The following is a 25064-nucleotide window of genomic DNA, read 5'->3' as shown; positions in this document are numbered from 1 at the left end:
GGTCACCCCTAATTCACATTTTGTATCTCAATCATTACATTTGAAATAGGACTGAGATTTATTACCTATAGTCACATCGTGCATAACGCATATAGCTCACTCATCCAATATGTAGACAAAATAAAGACCGTGGAGCATGAAATACAAAAAGAAAATTCTTTAATTATACCAGGATAATTGACAAAAGGTTTAGTCGTGTGCTTGGCTCATTAGACTCCATGAGGTGGTGCTGTGTGCATACTGTCACAGCGAAGCAAATGGAAGAAGAGGTTGAGCAGCCCTCAGCCTTCCACTACATTTCAAATCTAGAGACCCACAGGATGTGTACGTGTCATGTAGGCACAGACCCAAGCGCCCTTCCTGCAGTCTCCATCCTTGCTACCTCACACCTAGTGCATGAGAGACTCTGGCTCCCACCCAAGCCCCTCGAAAGTCTATGGCATGTTTTTTCCAGGCCAAAATTAGTGCAAGAATTGTTTAACAATTATAATTTTTAAAATACAAACAATAAAGCTTATATCATCATCATCTCATCTTTCTGTATGTCACTTTGCAATAATGTGCCTCAGATATTGGACCTTATTCTGGTTTAAATTGGACCCCTGCACGTTCACACAGGGGGTCTGAGTTTTTGCGACTGCGCATAGGTATTTATGTGCATGTGCAGCGGCTACGGCGAATAGATTTGCCGGGTGCTCACACACAACAGTGTGGGCGTGGTGCGGTGGGCCGGGGAATTGGCCTATGGGAATGCCCAGTGTTTCATGGTTATTGCCTAGTGAGAGGAGAGGGGGGGGGGCTGATGTCAGCTCCCCGCCCTTTCCTCACACAGGGCACCTGCAGATCAGAGACATCATAGAAGGTGACTCTGATCTGCGAGCGCAGGAGAAATCATTCATCGAATAATTTCTACCGGGCTGTGAACGGATGATTATGCAGCCTTGCGAGTCAACCAGAATAAGGTCCATTGTCTTTTCTGAACTTTCCATACAATACACACAATTTTCTGACGCTAAAGATGTTTTCTGGCACAAAACATTTCTGTCTTCCTAATCTATATTGCTTTCTCGCACTCCTGGCACAATAATGTTCCTGTGCACCATTCTTACATCTACGCCCACTCATTTTGGCATCATAACATAAAGGTTGACACGATATGCCCCGGTTGGGAATGTAAAACAAGAAACTGGTTGTAACCACAAATCAACAAGCCCACCAGAAAGCTCCCTAAATCTATGAAAAAGTTTCCAGAAACTCTACAATCGCCTAATATTCCTGGTTATCCGGTGAACACACCCACAAAAAAGGTAGTATCACGTAGCCTTATAGTATAAACTTTCAGCATCTCAGTTATGTTGATATGAGACCTATAGACCTCGTGCCTCATTTTTTATGAACTGATTTGGAGGAGTCTATAAAAATAAAAAATAAAAAAATGCATCTTCCCATAAAACCACAAAATACAACATCAGGACCAAAGGGTCAAATAAACATGCCAGGGTTATTTTTTTTATATAAAAGTAACAGGGACAGGATAGCTGTTGGTGAAAGTTGCATAATTCTATTCAAAGTAAGGAAAATGTGCTGATTTTACCCTGTGTTATAAAGTGCTGTGATTGGATGGTAAGGCTCACAATAACACAAAGCTCATTATTTACACAACAGGAGTAGCCATGCATCAGAAAGCACAACCCTGCTAATGCTGTTGTCAAACAAAGGGGCAAATTGGGTTGTGGACTATAAAGAACGTCAAAAATATTTATATCATAAAAGGTGCTAAACCTCGTATCCACCCCTCTGTTCCTGGCTCTGCTGGAGAACCCCAATGCTAACTTTGGAATGCTCTCTATAGGTTAAAAACTGCAAGGCAGGAGTGAAGTGTACACAGGACCAGAGCTTACTCACAAAACTCTGAACTAATTCAGGAACTGATAGAGTATGTCAGCTGCTCATTATACATACAGAACCCTTCAAAAAATACAAATGTTTTAATAAAAAAAAAAAATAATCCCCTAGTGACTTATCATTGTTGATAAAATTCAGTATTGTTGCCATTTCTCCCATAACAAATAATCAGGTGATCAATGAATGTAATTTGTATACAGCACCATCTACAGGCTGCTCCTGGGTACTGCTACTAACATTTTGTTTTTGTTTGTTTTCTGTAAATAATCGATTTCTCAAAGCAACATGAGTGTCCTAATATATGAGCACTATGGAAAAACAAAACTTTGTAGCCAGATGCTGAACTAAAACTCACTTCAGTCAAAGAGCGTCCAATGAAAAATAATTTACAAACCACAAGTGGCCAGGAGACGCATCCTCACTCTCCCATTCCCTGCATCCAAGCTCCTCTGTCCCCAGCATTCATTCTTCACCATCATCATTGCTCTGCTCCCCTTTATCTAATGTCCCACATCCCTGCCACCCTGATTCTCTGCATTATTTCCTCGCCTTTACACATTTCATCCCAACCAAAACACCCAGTGCACTTTAACCATTGAGTATCTGACCTATAAGACAAGAGTCTTAAAAAAAAGTAATAAAAACGATGACCAAAATATTAAAGTCTCCCAGATTGTGCAAAGTTAGCAAAACACTACTAACCCCCTCTCTCTCCCCCCCCCCCCCCCCCCAACTGCTCTGCCACTCCAGGAGCAGATCACATGATCCTGTTCAAATAAATGAAAGTATTGGACAGCTGAGCTTTCCAGCCCTCCTGCTAATAAATAATGGCATAATACTGACCCTCATTGCAGGGTGGAGACTAGGTTAATGCATCAACCTACACTTCGCCCAAGTCTTTCCAGGACATGATCTGCATATATCAAATCGTCTGTGCCCTGAGCAGTCTTGCCCTCGCTCTGCCCATAAATGTGCAATGTTCAAATAGTCTTCCTTAAACACTCTAGCCATAGAGGTACAAACATGTACAAATGCTGCTAGTCCTAATGGGCACCTGCCGTTTTTTTTGCCATGGCACAATACTTTTGTCCCTTACCCTCCCCTAGATGGTACAGCAGGGGGCAGTGAAATGTACGACATTATTATATTGCATTAGGTGGTATATGGGGAAGGATGCTCTGGTGCATTTCAATTGATTGTGGAAGTGGTTGCTTGTTATACAATACATTAACTTTTACCGGCAAAGGTAGAGGAGACATGACACATCTGGCTAGAAAACATGCACTATTCCAAGGGAGACATTAAAACTCTATAGTGTTGTGAACAACCCACCTCCCACACCTTATAATCAGAGCACTGAGACCGGGGAATGTGTGCAGTGGGGAGAGGTGGAAATGTTGGGTCTCAGCCTAGATTACCGCCGCGCTTTGCTAACGGAAATGATGGGAGTACACTTTTTGTTTTTAAATAAAAAGGATATAAACTACCGTTTAAAAGCTAATCTTGGTTAAGAAGTGGATAATATAGTGACATTTCATTGTGTGGGAAGGTGCCGACGTGCAAGCTTGCCTGCTACAGGCTGAAAAATAAGGTGATATAGAAAATTGGTGATAAGGGATTAAACCTCATAATAAAATACTTTAGTGTTAGAGTCTAATTTTTTTTTTGTATTTTTTTGGGTTGAGCGGAGAAATGATATTTGGCATTTATAATTAGCAAAGTTTAAGAGGACATGTAATTACTAAAATGAATTTACCGAAGGAGATAGACTTATTGCGGATTATGTCCCCCATTTAAAATATTGTACAACTAAACTATACAAAAGGATTTGTGGAACGAACTATTAAAATTAACAATTATTGGGTGATTTAATTGAAGTCTTTGCCTACAGACATTTATGGGCTGGAACAGTACTCTCAACAATGCCTGATAGGCTGTAACATCTCCAGTTCCTAAGCCAATCCGAGGCTGCCCTCTGAATACACTGGTCAAGGGGATATATTGGCTGTCTCCGCCATTGGAAAGTGACAGGTGAACACTAAAGGATAAGTATAAATCACACAGACTGTAGGTGCTGTATTAATTTCACCTACTGGGTGCTACTTGAAGATACCACTATAGATACCCCACGGCTTACATGTTAAAAATATAAATATATTATTCCCATTTAATGAAAATATCTGCCATACTAAGAGGTGCTGGACAGCCCACGCATAATACATAGTTCCGTCTTCTCCCCTACCTCTGAAGTCCAGTTTTGGGGCACGAAAACCCCCTTTTTGCCAATATATGCTTGCTGCTCTTGAATATCCCCATGTCCAGAGAGCCTCCGCAAAGTGCAAAGCAAAGTGCAGCAAAACCAACCTACAAAATGGAAAGATAAAATGTAAAAACACACATCATCTCCCTCCCGCCCCGCCCCATAAAACCCTGCACCTTCCATCTCCACCGACTCGATAAAAAAATAAATTTGTCTTCTCTCCCTTAAACAGTCCACAATAAGTCTCAGGAACTGGTGGAGCGCTACCTGAGAACAAACCTCTCATGGTCATCCAGGGTCCAGCCCAAAAAGGGCAGCTCCAGACCGTAGGAAGAAAAAAAAAATACAATCCATTTATAAAAATATCAGGTGTATAACAACTGTCATAAATTCCACAAAAAAAAAGGCTTGAGTTTATAGAGGAGACTCAGTTGCGCCCCTTAGGGGCCGTTGAGGTTTAGCGACTGAGTAAGTCAGTCTATGAATCTCTGACAAGCCTTCTTCCAGCGGCAGGCAGTGCACCACATATCTTTCCGTTCCATGCCATACACCTTGCGGCATTTCTTGGCTTCCCCACGAGGCTTCCTGAGGAGGAAGAAGGAATGGCCTAGATCAGTGGCAGATATATTTTTACCCAGCCTTTAAGATATGTTGGGTATGAAGAAAATTCTGACAACCAGTATGCCCCGACAGCAGCATACTGATAGATACCAGTATATATATATATATATATATATATATATAAAAACTCTACCCCGATCTGTCCCCTCCCTCAGCCTAATTCTAACCGCCCCCCCCCCCCCCTGCAGCCTGACCCTAACCTCCCCTAGTGCCTAGCCCTAACCTGTACTTACCAGCAGGACTCTGACCATCAGGATCCCTTTAATACACTTGGTGGACATGTAACAGATAGCCGGCAGCACCATCAACCATATGACAGGTCACATCACACCACTAATAAATGAGGCCCATCCACACTGTGACACACATTACAGAGACAGACGGAGAGGTGTGATGCTCACCGGGTCCCAGGCACTTGCTTTGTACTTGGAGTAGCGGTCAAGATCTGCGGCCTTTTCTCATTGATCTCCAATGTCGGACGGACCTAGAGAGAGAGAGAGGCATTGAAGATACAGAAGTATAGTGTTAAGATTATAGAACATTGTAAATAAGGATTTTAAAATAATACAAAAAACCTGTCACTAAACTTTTACTTGCCATGGTCATCACATTAACCGTAAAGCACTTTGAGTCTTATTGCAGAAAAGCTCTAAATGAATACAGGTGTTCTATGTAATGTGTGCACTGCATTCTCTCCCACCTCTCTCTCTACCATATGCAGTGCTGTAACCCTAGGCAACTAGACATGTTTATTTATTTACAGTTTCTTATATAGCTCAGCATATTCCGTTGCGCTTTACAATTGGAAACAACAGTGATTAAACAAACTGGGTAGATACAAACAGACATGGAGGTAGGAGGGCCCTGCTCGCAATCCTGGTACAAATGGTGCTTACCGGAGGTGCCTTGATGAGCAGTGGTGGGCACTGCCAGGAAAAGCTGACCTTAGAGGTGGCGGACACACTGATGGGAGAGGGAGCCTGTGGGCACAATGGCAGGAGGACATAACTTAGAACATGTGACCAATTATTTTGTTTATTTTATGATTCATTATCTAAGTGACTTAGTACTACCGACCTGTGTGCTGTAGCAGTGTTATCCAAGGAGAAAGGAATATAAAGAAGAGCTTCTTCCTCACATAATATATAGTGACATTATTTCCCTTTGTTTACTTATCTTCAGAAACATTGGTGTCTTGCTGCTAAATCTTCTAATTGTTTTACAATAAATCATATTCATTAAACAGCCAGGAACAACATGTAGTGTGGAATATTAGATAGACTGGCAATAGGTCTGCCACAAAAAGGTTGACATGCACTAGGTCGACAGGGTCAAAAGGTTGACATGCAATAAGTCGCCAGGGTGAAAATGTCAACATGAAAAAGGTAGACATAAGAAAAGTTAGACATGATGTAAAAAAGAAAAGCTGAGAAACTCATGTTGACCTTGTCATGTGTCTACCTTTTTCATGTCGACCTTTTGTATGTCGACCTTTTGGGGTAGACCTATTGACTGTCTATCTAGACACTGTAGATCTATCAACCTGGAACCATCTGCAAACAGAAGCCATTCCCAATGCTGTACCAGATCTTCTCCTTTGCATAACCAGTGCCGATTGCACCTCTTGTTGATGCATCCCATTACTGATCCAGCCACTTAAGGTGGATACACATTATACAAAATATATTGGCCGATCAACTGATAAATTGGATGGTTGTATTATCCCAACCGATGTGCTGCAGATCAGACGGGATCATGCCATGGTCAATGCAGTGTTTTTACATTAAGCGGGAATGCAGTCAGCATCCTGGCAGTTAAGATGCCGACGTTCAGTATACAGATGCTGGCATGCCAACTTCTGTCATAACACTGGTGCCAGAACTACTAAAGGTTCAGGATCAAATCCAATCGGTAAGTATGCGGTGTGGGTTAGAGTCAGACCAGAGAAGTAGTTTTAGGCGGGAATTAAAGTAGCCTGTGCCACTGTATTGCGGATTCTGTTGTGTTTACAGCAATGGGTTATACCATTCCATTCCATTGCTTCTGGGTTACCACATCACTGAGGAGTCTACCCAACTTTAGACCAAGAGCTGAATCTACCTGCGTCACCAATAAAGGTACTGATCCTGTTTCAGTGCTCTGGCCCATTTGTAGCTGGCATTAGCATTTTGGTAAGATACGTATGACTCTTTATAGAAAAGACAGAGCAGACAATATTTGGGTATGGAAAAGTACATTTGGATCGTCCAGAAACACTGTGATATATGTAGCGAGATTTATAATTTGGCAGGTTAATATGATTCAGGATCTTTACATATATTTGCAAAATATGGGAAACTCTCAAGCCAATTGTCAAGGCCTTGTGTAAATATATGTAACCAAGATCTCTGAATTATATGATCATGTAGATTTGAATCTGGTTACTGATATCACACAGTGTTGCTAGGGGAACCAACGGTGCTTTTCTTTACCCAAGATTACCCCTCCCTTGCAAGCACCCGTGTGATATAATTTAACTAATTGAGCATCTGCTAGTATACAGGTTGAGTATCCCTTATACGAAATGCTCGGGACCACGAGCATTTCGGATAAGGGAATATTACGGATTTTTGAATTTTTTTTTACATACTCACCTGGTCCCCTGACTTTCACCAGGTTTGTCTTCAAAGGCATCCCCGGTCCCAAGGATGCAATGTGCAGATGATATCATGACATTACCGGCGCAACCACGCAATGTATCCTTGGGATCAGGATGCCTCGGAAGTAGAACTCGTTGGCCGCCGTGGGACTAGGTGAGTAGAAAAAACAGTAGTGGTGGTGGTGGTGGGAGGACACAAACAAACATTGGCCCTTATTCAAATCTGATTGCAGTACAAATTTATTCTCAAAATGGGCAAAACCATGTGCACTGCAGGTGGGGCAGATGTAACATGTGCAGAGAGAGTTATATTTGGGTGGGGTGTGTTGAAACTGAAATCTAATTTTGCAGTGTAAAAATAATGTCAGCCAGTATTTACCCTACACAGAAACAAAATAACTCACCCAAATCTAACTCTCTCTATGCATGTTACATCTACCCCACCTGCAGTGCACATGGTTTTGCCCATTTTGAGAACACATTTGTACTGCGATCAGATCTGAATAAGGGCCATAAGCAAAGCAAAATATTCAGAATATTTTGGTTTTCGGATATCTGGATAACGGACACTCAACCTGTATATGAAAATGTGGGTATGCTTTGTCTCATCAATCTGGCGGTTTACCCCAACAGTAACATTTGGGGCAAGATTCTCCCTTGTAAAAGGTCAATAAGTCACAGACACAAATATGAACTCACTTGGTAGGCGTGGTCAGTATGCACATGACACAGTGTGCTAGGAGCGGATAGACTGAGGGGCGATACAAGAGGCAGTTCTGTGTTATTGGCTGCTCCCAAGGACCCTGCACAGATAAAGGCTGGGGGACCAGTGGTAGTTGGTGAGGTGGGTGTCAGACTAGATAGTCCGTCCGTCAGTGTGTCCACATTCACATCCATTTCTGTGTAGTAGAAGTCTTCTTCTCCATCGTTGTACTCCTGTCCCATACTGGGTCTGCACACAGCAAAAAAACATATAGATATAAACCTGCCCTACAATAAAAAGCAAAATGCAGCCCACTTGGGACAGCAATAATCAGACGGTCATACTTGCCCTAAATGGGATGTCCGGATATGCTTCTGAATGGCAGCGGCTGTGCTGAGAACTTTCCCACAATTCTTCCACAGGCAGCGGAACATTAATCTGCCAGAGTTCTGTTCAAAGACAAGGTGGAGTTCAAGGTGGAATATAAGTTTGATAAAAAATATTAAAAGTCAACAAGCACCTGAGAAGCAAATTGTGTCTTTTCTAGTTTGGAGTTAAAGGTGGAGCCAACTTCAGAACAAAAAAAAAAAAAAAAATTAAGTGGCGGAAGAAAAAATCCTCACCTTCCTTTTTCGTGGTACAGGTTCTCCAAACAGGAAGTGGGTTGTGTCAGAATCCTCAAGGCCGGCATCATTATGGGCTGATGAGGTTGCAGCCTGAAGTGGAGGAGACGGTGTGGAGGGGATAGAATTATATAGGTCACAGCTGTTACAACTGCTTGAGCTTGATGAAATGACACTCTCAGGACATGCCTCACCGTTACTTCCTGCAAATACACAGAGGAAGAATAGATAGGACAGGCCACCCAAAGTTTAATTATATATACAGACACATCTTTTGTCACTCACTCATGCACAATGAGTCCTTAAGTAGCGACATCTTTTATCAGCAATGGAGACATTGGAGACATCTATTTTATAAGCTTAAAAATATTGAGCTGATGAATTCACTAGGAAGTAGCTATATTAAATACACTATAACATTATGCCTATAATAGTAACTACGGGCCTAAGGAGGACCTTACCATCAACACAGGTTAGAGGTATACTGCGGAGGGGATGGGATGCCAGCCCCCCACACCACCAACCTGTGTCCCCTGCCCAATCTTTGACTCTGCCTGTTTATTCACTGTGACTATTATTTCCACCCCCATACTTGCGGGCACCCTATTGTGGCCCGACACCCCCACCCTAAACCCCCATATTTCACCAACATATCGTGCTTAATAATGCATCTGATACGGCATTGTGACCCATACAAATTTGCATAATAAGTGCTTTATGTGCACTATACATTGTCTCTCTCTATACTGTATTATATTACTTGATATACTCCATATGGTGCCTGTCACCCACTACACCCTATATTCCCTTTGTGCAGGTCCCCATACCTTGTTATTCCAAAATAAAATTTGGGAGGGTGACCCTCATTCCTGGAGACCAGCAGCTTAAACCCAACAGAATTCACTGCAGGTGAGCGCCCACCCACCCACCCATACTTTACTATGGGCCAATTCAGCATGGATGCCAAGTTGAGAAAACGCAAGTATGGAATGATACAGCGTTCACATTGCGCACACATAAATTGTGAATAATTGTAATCCTGCTTCAATGGAATTGCATTTTGATTGGACAGCATTTAAGGAGAGGAAACATGTTTTTTTTTGTGGTAGTATTTGTCAAAACGCAGGCATGCCAGGCCAATTTTCAGGTGGGTCCCTGAGGTCAGCCATGACCCCTTGTAGCCTGATGCTTTAGCAGATGGAAAGTACTCTCCAATGTTCCGGTTTAGCATATGCATAGTATTTTGCACTGCATTTGCAATTTCTGCAAAAGGAGATATTCCTTTCTTATGGGCGGTGACATATTGATCGCAGCATTTCAGTTTTCTCAACTTAGCGATCCGTGCTGAATTAGGCCCTTTGTTACTCTACTTCTTTATCCCATGACACGGCGGCCTCCACTGTATGTAAGTTATGGGTCCACTTTAAAAGAAAACTGCATTTAAATATATTATCCTCCCTAGCTTTTACAATATGAGTAAGCTCCATTGCACTATATATGGCACCAGTGCCCCTCATCCTATCTCCTTGTCCCCTTCACTGACTCGGACTCTGTCCATACATTGGGCACAAGATCACTGAGAGCTGTTGCGTCTTCCCCTGCAACTCACCACTGCCTGCTCCTACAAGTTGTGGTAAGTTGCCCTTCCCTTGCCCTCACTATTATTTGTTTTACGGTAATGCCTTGTATTTGTGGTTTGTATTTCTGTGATCGTTAGATGTAATATTTGTTAGATAAAAGATCAACAGATGCGCTCAAGTTAGTTGTAAGCAGTGTTTGGTAAAGTGTAAATTGGGGCTGCTGCATAGAGGGTGGTCCAATCCCCAGTGATGAACAGAAATATGTAGTTTATACACAGCGCTCACCTTAAGTGTACAGCTGTATGCTGTTAATTGTGTTGATAAATGTGCTAGTTTGTTTTAGGGACCTCTGTCGTGCACAGGACCCTCACCTGGGACATATGCCCCCATTCCCATGCCAGGGGCTGGAAAGTGCCTGCTGTTGAGACGGAGAAACACTTGGTCGGACGCTGACTGGCTGGCTGCTTGGAATCCGAGGCTGCACTGTGCCCCCGGGGAAACTCGGGGGTGCCGAACATGCACGGGTGATTCCAAAATCACCATGCGCACTTCCCCTCTAGGTATGCGCTTCACGTCCTTACCTCGTCCTTTTGGATGGGGTAGGACAATTTTTCACACCCCCACCCTGGCCTTCTGGCTAGGGTCCTTTATTATTTATTTCTCTTCCCCTCTCACGTTCGTCACTTTTCACGTTCCTTGTTTTTTGTAGTTTTGTCACGTTTTTTTGGGTAGTGTGGTCGACCCTTTCGGGCCTTCCATTTCCCCAATGTGCCGAAGCTCTCGCCTTTTGGGGAGAGCTTCGTGCCCCCTGAGGACGACCCCGAGCCGCAAGGCGGAGGGAAGTCTACTGAGGGTCTCTCCAAACCTTCGGGTGCGGAGGACCCACCGTCCTAACCCTTCCGGGGGTTGAGGAATGAGGGTCTCTCTAAGCTTCGGCGAGGAGGACCCACCGTTCCCTATTTTCCCCTCTTCGGCCTTATGGTTGAGAGGGGTTAGGGGAAAAAACGGGGCCCTATCTCCTTCGGGAGATGGACCCACTTCGATCGCACGGCCCCCTTTGCACGTGTTTAGGCACAGCACTGGTGGTAGGGAGCACACCTCAGGCTCCTGAGTTTTTTTCAAACTCATATGCCCCCTGCAGGCCGCTGAGGCCACCTCGCAGGTCTTCCTGTGAATTTTTCCAGGTGTAATTTAGTTAGGAACAAATAAATTGATTACTACCACATTTTCTTGTTAATTGGCCATTTCAATCCACTCATCACACACTATCCTAACAAAAACAAACTAGCAAATTTATCAACACAATTAACAGCATACATCTGTACACTTAAGGTGAGCGCTGTGTATAAACTAGACGTACTATCTTGTACTTCCACTTTCTATTTGGTGTAGATCTACATGTGGAAATCACAGTGTACACTTTGCCGTTCCTAATAGAACTTAATAATTCTTTGATTATGTAAGTGTGAGAGACAACCCCTTACCAGCTGGGAATATTCTGCACTTCAGAGAATCACAGATTGTGTGATCAAAGGTTGAATAAAGTTAATTAGCCCATCAAACCCAATAATTCCTCCACCTATACTACGAGGAGAGCCACAAAGCCAGAACTGCTATGATCATTTCCCTGTGGTGTTTAAGCCAGTGGCCTCCAAATTAGATATTTGTGCTTTTTTTTTTTTATAATAAATTTTTATTAAGTCTTGCACAAATACAAAATAAAGAAGAACATTTTTTGCAAAGTAACTAACTGTACATGTACCAGTAGTCCTGGCAAGGGACAATTTTCAATAACAGAGTGTATTCTATGAGAAAATTGGTTAAGTCTCAATTTAAGTAAGCAAGACTAATATTTATTGATGAAGGGATGAGAAGAAGATGAAGATGAAGAAGAAGGAAGAGGAAGGGAGGGGGAGGGTAGGGATGGGGGGTAGGGCCCCAGTGTGTGCCGCACTGTAATAAGAGCAGTATAGATCGATATTTGTGCTTTTTATTGTTTATTACTTCACTACGCTGCTGCAGCAGCAAACTATTCTGTTTTCGTAGCTGACAGTTTATTTTGTCATTTATTTTTATTGAAGCAATCAAAGTTACATTAAGGAGCAAATTTAAATCAACAGTTTCCGGTAGTCCCTAATGTTCATAAGGAAATGAAGTACCTTGGAATACCATCAGACATCCAGGTACCTGGAAGTTTGCATCGAATACAGAGCACAGAATGTAATAAATATAAAAATGAATCATGGAAGTTACAGTTATTTATTTATATAGCGCACACATATTCCGCAGCGCTTTACAGAGAATATTTGAACACTCACTTCAGTCCCTGCCCCCAGTGGAGCTTAAAATCTATATTTCCTACCACATGTACACGCACACAGACATTCTAGGGTTAATATGTTGGGAGCCAAATAGCCTACCAGTATATTTTTGGATTTTTGGATTGTGGGAGGAAACCGATTACCCGGAGGAAACCCACGCAAGCACGGGGAGAATTTTCAAACTCTGCACAGATGAGACTATGGTGGGAATCGAACCCATGACCTCAGGCAGTAATGCTAACCATTACACCATTCGTATTGCATTATACATCTCTAAGAGACTAATGCTGGGTACACACCAGGACGACTAGGGCCCGATCCCCTCAATCTAGATCCAATTCCGACCAATTGGATGTGGATTGTGTGGTGATTGGGCCCTTTTCTGTCCTGGTGTGGACCGATACCGATCCGATGCGCGGTCCCGCGGGTCGGTCGTTATTGAGATCCTACCTGCTGCAGGTAGGATCTGAATGACGACCATACAGCCAGGTGCGGGTCGCCATCGGATCGGACCCGCTCACGGTGCACATCGTGAGCGGGTCGTGCCCCCCCCCCCCCCGCGTCACCGTGAGCGGGTCGTCCTGGTGTGTACCCTACATTAGGGCCAGATGTTTCAAACTTCACAAAGTGATAAAGCAGAGAGTGATAAACAACCAGCCAATCAGCTCCTACCTGTCACTTTTCAAACCCAGCCTGTGACATGGCAGGTAGGAGCTGATTGGCTGGTTGTTTATCCCTCTTAATTTTATCACTTTTTAGAGCTTGATACATTTATCCCTAACGCATAGTGATTTTTAGCCATTTTGTAAGCGATCTGACTAGATCACTTAGGAAATGACCCTATATTGCTGTGTATATGTAGGGGCCATGCGATAGCAATGCGTGTCACCACACATCGCTATCGCCGGTAGAATAAGAATGCAGGGACCATAAATCTAGTCACCAACAGTTTTCTTTCACCGGAGAACACTGGCGCTGACAGCTGGCTCTGTAAACAGCACTACAATTTGCATAATACTGAGAGGGCAGCCTATCCCTACACTAGGGGCCGGTGACACAACTGAGGGAAGCCTATCCCTACACTAGGGGCCGTTGACACAACTGAGAGGGAAGCCTATCCCTACACTAGGGGCCGGTAACACTACTGAGGGGGTAGCCTATCCCTAAACTAGGAACCAGTGATTTTACTGAGGGGGCAGCCTATCCCTACACGAAGGGCCAGTGACACAAATAAGAGGGCAGCCTATCCCTACACTAGGAACCAGTGACACTACAGAGGGCAGCCTATCCCTACACTAGGGGCCAGTGACACTACTGAGAAGGCAGCCTATCCCAACACTAGGAACCAGTGACACTACAGAGAGGGCAGCCTATCCCTACACTAGGAGCCAGTGACACTACAAGAGGGCAGCCTATCCCTACACTAGGAGCCAGTGACACAACTGAGAGGACAGCCTATTCCTACACTACGAGTCAGTGATATCACTGAGAGGGCAGCCTGTCCCTACACTAGTAGTCAGTGACACTACAGAGAGGGAAGCCTATCCCTACACCATGGACCAGTGATAATTCTGAGTGACTTTATGCCTCAATACTGTCACAAATGTAAAGGTAACTAAAAAATGCAGGCAAAAACTCCAAAATCTCTAATAAATTCAGTTCTACATTCGGTACTTATGTAATATTTGAGCGCCCGATTTTATGATTGTATGCATTACCTTAAGGCATACAATCAGATGCGATTTTCGGCAAAATCGCATCCGATGTTAACAAGGTCCATTTCATTTCTCCACTATCCAAGTGGGCATAGAGTTGATTTTATATAGCGTGGCGAGGGGACGCGGAAAACATTTTAAGTAATCCGCGGCCGCTCGCCACGCTTCGGGCTCGGTGGCTCGCTGCGCTCGCCACACTTTATAAAATCAACTCTATGCCCACTTGGATAGTGGGGAAATGAACAGGACTATGTTAACATTGAATCCTATGGAAAATCGCATCGGATCGCATGCGATTCGATGCGATTTTTCCGACCCGATTTTAAAATCGGGCGCCCAGATACTACATAAGTACCCTTCATTCATTACATTATTACAGTTGAGAATTTGTAAATGCACTACCTAAGTAGTAAATACAGCTAGCATTATGTAACTATGAACTGCACTGCGGTGTCACAGCACAAACTAGAAGGCATTTTATATAATTAACGTATAGAATTCTGAAATGATTTATCATGCTGGAAGTTGTGTCTAGTTGCAATCACTTATTCTATTATGTATCCAAGTAATTTTGTGTTGGAATAAATAGTGTTCTATGAGAAGGCTTTTTGTTTACAGGCTGCTACAAGTTACAGCATCCCAAAGGGGAAAAAAGTGTTACATTTTAATGACTGCTCCTCCAATCAGCAGTTGGCTTTCATTCAGAGGCGCTGCAATCTTTACTACTCTGGAAGCACCTGAGCAGCTGAACACCTAAGGTGATTGGCGTAAGTCCCAGCCAGATGTGAGTGTCTGGGTTTTGGAGTCTGCTAAATAATAACTGTGTGGGCCCCTGAAGTCTTAGCATAGGGATGGGAAAGATTTGGCCATATTATTATTTTCAAGTGGAAAATCCGTGTTAAACCGTCAACAACTCAAGGGCTTTGGGGTAGAATATTGCTTTGTGTTTAACTGCAGCTTCGTCATTCTATTATCTTGCCTTTTGTCTTTTTCTGTCTATTGACCACAAGGATCTGCTCAGGGACAGAACCTAGCAAATTAATATGGAGAAATTGTATTGTTTGATAACAATATTGGGTTTGGAAGCTGTTAAGCTAGTGTTATATCTTCACTACTTCCCTGAAAGCCCCATTGGGAACATTTACTGTAAGTGGTGCACTGATATAATAAGAGCAAGTCCCTGAGGGTCAGCCAGGTAGGTGGAGCTTTCATGTGGTTAGCTCCTCACCCAACCTTGCTCGTTTTAGCGGTTCTCCACCTACTGAGTACCCTGTTTAGGGTGACGATCAATCTAGCACTGTCAATTTGGAGGTCGAATCCACCTTAGATGCTGCCACACATCCAGAGTTATCTTTCTGCAAGTGCATGAAGTATTTTCTTTATTTCTTTGCAAGATCTTCTGGCTGAAACTTGGACTCACTTTTCAGCTGAAAGAGCCAAGTGGGATACTCCTGTAGATGCACCTATTTTAAAACTAGTACAAACTACTCCTCACCCCATCCCTAATGTGGCCTCCCTTAAAAAAATACGAAGTTTTCTTCCAATGGTGGTGCGGCCTTGTGTCCAGCTCTCGCTATGGCCTGGGTGTTTAAAGCTTTAGAGCAGTGAGTGGGTTTTCTAGAGGAAATCCTAAGGTCGGGAACGCCTCACTCTGATTTATTATCCATAGTTGACAACATGTAAGAAGCCTCTTATCATGCAGAGATGGTGACTGACTTTAGCATCCTCTCTTCCAAGATCTCAGCTTCAACTGTGACTGCCTGGCAGAATGGGAATATTCTGTTCAGTCCTGAATTAGATAAAAATATTGCAACTATGGTGGTGTGAGACAGCTTTTTTTCTCCTTAGCTCCCCCGAAACCAAAGTCTTCTAAATTTTGCTAGTTTTGCCCTCGAGTATACAGGAAGGTGAACAATTACACAGATCTCAATGTCCCTCGTAGAGCTAAAATACATCCAAGACAAAACAAGCTTGGTCAGGATGTCATCAGTTGGCAAAGCCCACTGATAAGGCTGCGGCATGATGGTGCAGACTCACACCTCGGTGTCCCCAGAATGAGAGGCCAGGTTCTACTTTTCTCCAGGGTCTTGCAGAGTAGAACTTCTCGTGAAAACGATTGTAATGTTTGGTTATGCTCTGGACCTCAAAGAACATTCAAACCAGTTTTTTGACAATAGGCTTCCAACTGACCTTGCCAAAGGACTCTACCCAATCTCTTTTTACGGACAATTTCACACCAGACCCCTCCAGGTGGAACTGATGGCCCCTACATTGTCTGTTTCAGATCTTGGTCTTGTCCCAAGAGGTTCATCACTCCCTATTATGGTAGCTCTAGTCTCCCTATCTGGACAGGGGTCACCCCTTTTTAATTCAGTATTCACAACAGATGCAAGCCTAAGGGCTATTTCACATGATCCAGCTGACGCCAAGCGGCAAAACTCTGTGCGGCCAAAAGCTGTGCTGAACACATAAGTTACAATGGAAAGCTAATGTGTCGTTTAACACAGGCCACTCATGGCCGGATTGCAGCCGGATCTAACCACTGGAAAGGATAGCTCCCGTCCTAAAAGGTCAGTGTGTGCAGAGGGAGATGGGGGCCTTTGACACACACACACACACACACCAGTTCTTTGGAATGCGCGCCCCAACCTGACGTCACTGTAATTCCCACTGCACCGGCTCACAGGGCCGGTGCATGTGAAAGGAACAACTGTCAGTCAACTGTCAGTTTTTGCCTTCCGGTTAAAACCAGAGTGTGTGAAATAGCCCTAAAGGTGTGTGCACATGATTCGATTTGCTTTAGATTCAATTTTCCATTAGATTTGGCATTAGATCTGTACTTTTGCATTCGATTCAATTTCACAGTGTACACATTTGATTTACTAGATTGTATATGATATAGTCTTGCCTGCACAGTCTATTTTTCTATTCGATACAGACACAACGGGAGCGTGCATTGGCATCAATTGCGTATCAAAAGCACCTTAAAACCGTTTAATTTCGATTCGATTTCACTTCCAGAAACAAAATCGAATCAAAAACCTATCAAAATCGAAGCGAATGTACACCCCATAAAAGAGGTTGGGGTGCAGTGTCCTCCTGCCACACTATCCAGGGTCGTTGAACACCTGGGGAATACCTCCTACCGATCAACATCGTGGGAAGTTTACGAGGTTCTTGGTCAGGCAAACCCTTTACATCAGGACAGGGTCATAAAGGTCCAATCAGACAATGCAACCACTGTCTATTAAATGAGCCATCAGGGAAGCATCTAGGTGCCATGAAAAGAAGTCTGTCAAATTTCTAAGTGGACAGAAAGTTATCTTCTCGCTCTTTCCATAGTTTACATTTTGGGAGCTCAGAACTGGAAAGCAGATTTTCTCAGCCACTTGTATGTTCCCATGTGAGAATGGCCTCTCCACCCCAAGGTTTTTTTGCGGTAATTGCCCAGGTATAAACATGATGGCCTCCCATAACAACCACAAACTTTTCCTGTACTGCTCCTGTCTGAGCTCTACTGGTAAACATCCTTTCAGTTCCATGGACGTTTTCCCCCTCACTTATCTCTTGGCTCGTTTTTCAAACACAAGACATTACTGTCATGTCTACCGTATCCATGGTAAACTTATATTCCATGCTTGTTGAGCAACCATGGGTGTTAACAACTAACCGTTGTTCTAGTCAGGCTATCTATATTCTAAAAACCAAGCTTGGGACAGATTAATCTAGCCATAGGTTTGGTCACAAAGTCTCTTCTCCTGACTAGTGAACAGATCTATCAATTAGACCGATGACCAACCCGCAAGCAGCATATGATGCTTATTTTTGTTCGCACCCTCCTAAAAACTTGAACATTTTTTTCTTTCCCATCAGGATTCATTAACTTCCTAGAACGTATTGTATGTAATGCTTGACAGGTCGTATCTCAGCACACATACCTGTTCCGGCACCAAGCACCAAGGGACCAGAGGACAAACTAGTGAGAGCTGCTGCAGCTATCGCTTCATCGAGCCTGGAGAGAGGACAAATACGTGTTAGCTAAGAAAAGACATCACGCTCCCAAACACTCATTTACAAAAGTAAATACCAACGTAAGAGTCCTCTTATTCCTACACAATAATTAAATCAGGGAATGGCGGAGTTATGCCTTTAACAACCAAATCTTATTTACAGGTCTGCTCATGATGCCAGGATCATTTCCTATTATATGTTTGGCCACAGTTGTACAAATTTGGCTTGCAAAGCTGCTGCAGTGATGCTTTTAGCCAGCAGATGGCAGAAGAGAAACCTTGTCGCTGTACGCTCTGGGGAGACCCAAATATAAAAGCAGTATATTTTCAACAGGTGTACTGACATTTGAAGAAAGAAAAATATATGTGGAGAAAACATCTTCACTTTAAAACAGATATTGACGGTACACTGGTTTGGAAATTACTAGTTTAAAACATTCAATAGACCTGTGTTTAGGAACAGCAGTGGACAGCACTGGCTGGGTAAAGTTTCGGACAGCAAGGGCCTGCTGTGGTGCTGCTTTTGGAGACTGCAGTAATCCATATAGACTGTCCTGGCATTGCCCGGACTGTGGCTCCAGCTTTTTGCCAAGTTGAATCAATGTTCTTGTGTCACTGTAGAATGCAGGTACCTGCACAGATAGAAAGGCTCATAATAATGTCTACTGTAGATGCAATATATGCTGTGAATCACATGTTAGAGGCGTGGCCTCTCTAGAAATGCCGTTATCGTGAGCCACACCCTCGTTTTGTCATCTTCCACACTCACAGACACACACTGTGGAGCGCAAAATGGTACTACACTGCTAGAATTGGGACAGTTGGAATATTAATAAAGTTTGGTCTTAAGGACACAAATTGAAAGAAAGGTTGGGATACAAACATTAAAAATAATAGACATGGCTACACAGTGGTTAGTACTGCTGTCTCACAGTTGGGGTCATGGGCATACCTTCCAACAGTCCTATTTTTCGCGGGACCGTCCCGGGTTTTTGGGATGGTCTCGCGTCCCGCCCGGGACCGGCAGCATCTATTCAGCGATTCAGAGGGTGAAAAGGGGGTGTGGCCCTGCAGCATAATTTGCATATGATACACCCCTTATTTGCATAGGCCATGCACCCCTTTGCGTCGCAAGGGTCCTGCTTCCTATGGTACAGAAGTTGGGAGGTATGGTCATGGGTTTTATGCCAACCTACATATTTAACATTTGTATGTTCTCACATGATGTGTGTGGGTTTTACCCTGATGCTCTACTTGCCTCCTAAATACAAAGAGGTTGTGTTTATGTGGTAGGGAATGTAGATGACAGATCCATGTGTCAACAGTCAAAAGGTTGACCACTATTGGGCGACACAGGAAGAGGATTGACATGAGTTTTCATTATTTTATTTTTTTTAAATAGTGACTTGTTCTTACTTCACTATCCATGTGGACATAGAGTCAGATTATAATAGTGTGCCCAATACAATTGTCGGCCTTCTCCATGTCAACTTTGTGTTTGTGTAGAGGGAAAAAGCTAGATGCATAATGAAGCTTAAATGTCCCTTGTCTAGACTGATGCGTTAGTAAAACATGGTATAAATACTAATACATTTGGTAGTGGTACAGTACAGATCAGACATACTTTAGGAGTGGTGTGGATCGTTTAGTCGACAGTGTCTAGGTTGACAATTATTAAGTCGACCATTATTGGTTGGCAGGCAGGTCAGCACATGAAAAAGAAGGTTGACAAAAACATGCATTAGGTCAACAAAAACAAAATGTCAACATGGAAAAAGGTCAACATATGTTTATAATGTTTTTTTTTGTATCAATGTCGACATAGGTCGAGATGGACACCACAATAGTGTATTATCTCCGCTCACCTTGCTGCGCTCAGCACACTATTATATTCTCCCTCTATGCCCACTGGGGTGGTAAAGGGGTGGAAAAACTCATGTCAACCTTTTCACCTTCTGCCTGTCGACCAATAGTGATCGACCGTTGGACAGTCGACTTAATGACCACATACCCATGAAGAGGGTATTCACTAAGGGTACTAAGGGTACTAACCTAACATTGATACAGCAGGGTAAGGATTAACAGGACTAGTTAAAGGATAGGTGAGATCACATATTGCACCCTTCTTTCATATACTCTACAGAGGGATAAGCAACATTTTTTATCTGCGTGCCACAAGTTCAGCATCACAAGCCAAGCAAATTTTCAAGAAATAGATGGGTACAACAATGTTGGCGAGTCCCGGTACTTCGTTTTTTAAGCCAATTTGCTCAGGTTAGGTTTATGGGATGTGGTTAAAAGGCCAAAATGTATAATGTTGAAATTCATAATGTTGACAGTTAAATTGACACTATTGAAATGTCAACCGTAAACATCGGCATGTGCAGAATGTTGGCAAGTGAAACGTCACCTGCATAGACAGCAGAATGTTAGCATTCTTAGGTGGGAATTCAAATGTTTTAGCGCGCCTCATCTCCCATCTAAAGTGAAGGGAGATCACGGGGCGATATTCAAATAATTAAATTTATTACGCATTTGATGCCTATTAAGGTTGGGTTTAGGCGTGCAAATTGCGTAAACAAATGGGCGTGAAGAGAATAGCACACAAACTGACTTTTCTCGTCACTTAGCTTGCTACCCACGGGCGTTGCCAGCTGAAAAGATGTGTGCGCGCCCATCAAAATGAACATTGTACTGGTGCCAGGATAGGCGCCCAACATTTGAATTCCCCCCTAGGATTAGATCAGGATTCTTTGAATGTTAGGCTGCAGGAAGAGTTGGTTAGGTACCAGGGGAAGTATGTAATACATACAGCCAATACATACTGCCGGAATGCATCCTTAGGTCACCATTGGACCGGGAAGACACAATAGAGGCGCCACACCAGGTCACTAGACCATGAGAAATGTTTTGTTGACGTTTCGTCAATGTCAACATGGTCAATGTTGATATTATGAATGTGGACAAAATATACCACACCCAGCCTAATAATTGGAAGTGTGGAGGAAAAGACATGCTTCAGAATTTTGTTATTTGATTGTTGGCCATGTACCCCCACCCACAGGGCCAGGCTTCGCCTGGGGACTGTACTTCATCCTTCATCTGTCTGGGAGGAGGAACTGCATAACAGGTACTCACCCAAAATTGCAAGAAAGCTGTGACAATGGAGTAATGTGACAACAGTGGTGCAACAAAAGGGAGTAACAGTATGTGTATTGCATACTTTGTGGAAGTTATCTTTTTGGTTGACCCATGCTTGGTGATCCTGTAAAGGTGGTGCATGACCACAGTGATAAAGGAGGTAGTATTGGGTGAGACTATGGGTGGGGATATAGCCACCTCAATCGAACGTAGAGGGGTGTGCAGTAAACAGTATTGGCAGCGCTTCAATACTGGGTGTTTCACCAACCCTCATGGTGTTAGGGAGTTCTTGCGGTCACCATTGCAGGTATATAACGAACCATGTGGTGGTGTAATAGCAATTTTATGTGCTGTCTGTACCAGGTGGGGTATAGCGCACCAACAATCATTAATCCGACAGCAGAATCCTGACTGCCAGAATCCAGACAGCGGGGCGAGCGCAACAAAGCCCCTTGCAGGCTCCATGCACCACCTATTCTCCCTCTATTATCTATGAGGTTTGTGGACCCCCACGAGGGAGAATAGCCCGTCAGTCTGCATCCCAACTCTCTGGGTTTTAACAGTAGGGATTCCGATGTCTGTACGGATGGTGTAATGGTTAGGCCGGTTTCACACACGCCGGCTCCTGCCGGACGGTGAAATCCCGCACGGCCAGGAAGCCGTGCCACACGAGGTAGTTTATCATGGAGGGGATGGCCACAGCCCGGCATCCGTCCCTTCCAGTGGCGGGATCCGGCTGCAACCGTGCGGCAGGGCCGTGGCTGTCCCATGTGAATGGACACAATAGTGTCCATTCACAACTACTGAGTGCGGCACGGCTTCCTGGCCGTGCGGGATTTCACCGTCCGGCAGGAGCCGGAGTGTGTGAAACTGGCCTTAGCTTTACTGCCTCACAACACTGAGGTCATGGGTTCAATTCCCACCATGGCTCTAATTGTGCGGAGTTTGTATATTATCCCCATACTTGCGTGGGTTTACTCCGGGTACTCCACTTTCCTCCCACATTCCAAAAATATACTGGTAGGCTAATTGGCATTCAACAAAATTAACCCTAGAATGTCTGTGTGAGCGTGTACATGTGGTAGGGAATATAGATTGTAAGCTCCACTGGGGCAGGGACTGATGTGAATGTTCAAATATTCTCTGTAAAGCTCTGCAAAATATGTGTGCGCTATAAAATAAACTAAATAAATGTCTGAATCCCTATCGGGAGACCATTCCGCACCCGTCTGTACCATGAAAAAAATGTATCATGAAATGTATCATGGTGTGGGGTTTTCTACAAACATCTCCATAGTGAGTCAGTGGGGTATTATTACACATTAACTATAGGGCCACTCACATTGTAGCTATAAGAACAGAAGGGTAGACCAGCTTGGAGCAATGGATGTGGTATTCACTGCTTTTCCCTATCTCTGTGCATACAAGAGGCTGTTGAGAACCTGATACGGTTCAAATCCTTTTACAAGGTGTGAGACGCATTGGAGGAGTATTATGATTATTAAGGTGCCCATACACGGTCCAATGCGGCGGGTCCGTTTTGTACTTTGAGATGCGTGCTCCTGCGGCATCTCATCGTACAGTACAAAAAGTATGTGATGCACATACTTTTTGTACATGCTTTTGATCGCATCGCATGCACAACGCAAGGCATGTGATGCGATGTGTGCTATTTAATTACAAAACGGATCCGATAAACAGACTGTGTGTGGGCACCTTTAGTGGTGTCAGTGAGTAATGAGTGCACCTTTGCAGCAGCTAGGTTGTCTGGAAAATGTGAACTCTTGGTATCTCCCGAGGACTGGAGTGGGCTACCCCTGACATAAACGATGTGCATATATTCCATGTGGGAACTTCGCACATACAGAATTGGTACTATTATATTGTATTTGGACTGAGCACTGCAGCTGTTTGAGCTTAACATCAGTGTTAAGCTAGGTACACGCTAGAATGACCGCTAATTGTTCCAAATTTTCTGATTATTTTTCTTGAGCTCAGAACAAGCAAGAGGGAGTGTACACATGCTGCAATCTTGCTAATGGCTTAAAGATAGACCACATTATTTGGTTGCTAGCTCTTTATTATTTCCCTTGTACACAAAACAACAACCTTCATGCCACTCCACTCTAGGGAATGGCATCAAGGGGTGGTCAAATCAGTCCAACATATTGTTTGTCATTTGGGTCGCAATACACCCTGCACTATAGCCCAAAAAATAACTAGTGGTATTGGTAGGTTTGATGTGCAGCAAGGAGGGCTAGCAGAAATTATGCATACACACCAAGCGATGTAGTCAATATGTCGTTAGCAAACAACATATTAGGCCGGCATCGGTGTGTACCCAGCTGGAAATGGGTGCTGCTTGGATATGAGATCACAGAAATCAGCCACATTTCCATTCCCAGAGGGAGAGGATGCCTCCCACAAAAGCAGCGAGAGAGGGCAACAATGCAAGGGGGAAGTGGCTGGTCTAAGGTGCGTACATACGGAAAGATTTAAAGCAATAGTGGGCATTCCCAATTGATCAGAACCACCAAACGTTCAGATCGTCCGGTGTATTTTTCATGATGCACGTACCCGCCGATCGTTAAGATTGGTCTATGATCTTTCATGCATGCAAGTACATCATAGACAAATCCTCTCTGAAGGGTTTCAAATCATTTTGTGTGTACGCACGATGAACAATTTGATACCATCGGTAACGATGTTGAAACAATTTGATACCATCGGTAACGATGTTGGAACATTTCCAACATCGTTCAGTGTGTATGCACCTTAACACTGACTCTATCTACCTGGCAGCAGGGAAGGGGGTTCAGAGCCCTGCACACTGGCTGCCGGGCAGCGTAGTGCCAGGTGTCTCCAGGAGGTGGCATGCAGCAGCGCTAGATGGAGGATATACTGCCTGTTGGGCACACAGCATGTAGTGCCCGGAGTTGGCGGTACCCGGGGATAATACTCGCTTTCACTGGGGGAGTAAGTGCCGGGTGTTACTTGGATGGCGGTGTCACTAGCAAAGGGCGCAAGCGGCGTCGGGTGTTAATCAGAGAGGGGACGACGACTAGTATCGAGAATTACGGGTAGACTAAAGCAGCGCCGGAGTCCCCGGGAGGGGCGTGGCACTGGCGGGGTGTAACGCCGGGAGAGACGAGAGCGAGCGATGTACCGTGAATAGTGGTGAGGGGAGCGCGCATTGCCCGGAGTCAATAGAGTGGGCGGAGTGCCGGGTGTTAGCACAGGTGTGTGTGCTGCGGGTGACACTATGAGGGGGTGTGTGCCGCCCCTCCCCCAATACCTCAGCCCTCTTCATGGCCTCCAAGCTGATCGGCGGTTCCTGTATCCGGGCGACGGGGTTTGTTGGGCGATGGAGGCGGAGTGGAATCCCGGTGTTGCCGACCGTTCTGTCACGGGTTCCGGTGCTGACTGCCGCCATCTTCCCGTACAGAGGGTGGGAGAGAGCGGAGAAGAGAACCGACCAACGGAGAGCGCGCACCGGGGCCCCGCCCACACAGCCCTTTTCACACAAAACACGCCCCCCTCCGCCTCC

At 44.2% G+C, this 25064-nt stretch overlaps 1 protein-coding gene across 1 annotated transcript; it reads right to left on the bottom strand.

Moving 5' to 3' along the window:
* Positions 1–142: 142 nt before the first annotated feature.
* SLC2A4RG (SLC2A4 regulator) lies at positions 143–25057 on the bottom strand. The gene is made up of 9 exons (XM_083146687.1): positions 24813–25057; positions 18824–19008; positions 18305–18378; positions 8751–8953; positions 8476–8576; positions 8124–8376; positions 5683–5766; positions 5188–5270; positions 143–4750 (listed from the first exon to the last, which is right to left on the bottom strand). The coding sequence occupies exons 1-9, from the start codon at positions 24948–24950 to the stop codon at positions 4639–4641; spliced, it is 1233 nt and encodes a 410-aa protein (XP_083002813.1). The 5' UTR covers positions 24951–25057; the 3' UTR covers positions 143–4638.
* Between the last annotated feature and the right edge of the window lie 7 nt (positions 25058–25064).

The sequence above is a fragment of the Crinia signifera genome, chromosome 6 (genome assembly GCF_055691185.1).
Source record: "Crinia signifera chromosome 6, ASM5569118v1, whole genome shotgun sequence".
NCBI lineage: Eukaryota > Metazoa > Chordata > Amphibia > Anura > Myobatrachidae > Crinia > Crinia signifera.
The sequence above is the reverse complement of the archived record's forward strand: the minus strand, read 5'-3'. Positions and strand labels throughout refer to the sequence as shown.

Coding starts and splice junctions, on each gene's coding strand:
- SLC2A4RG (XM_083146687.1), bottom strand. CDS start 24,950: ATGGCGGCAGTCAGCACCGGAACCCGTGACAGAACGGTCGGCAACACC. Junction 8,577..8,750: donor CTGTACCACGAAAAAGGAAG/GTGAGGATTTTT, acceptor GTCTTTGAACAG/AACTCTGGCAGATTAATGTT. Junction 5,271..5,682: donor TGCTCATCAAGGCACCTCCG/GTAAGCACCATT, acceptor CTCTCTCTCTAG/GTCCGTCCGACATTGGAGAT.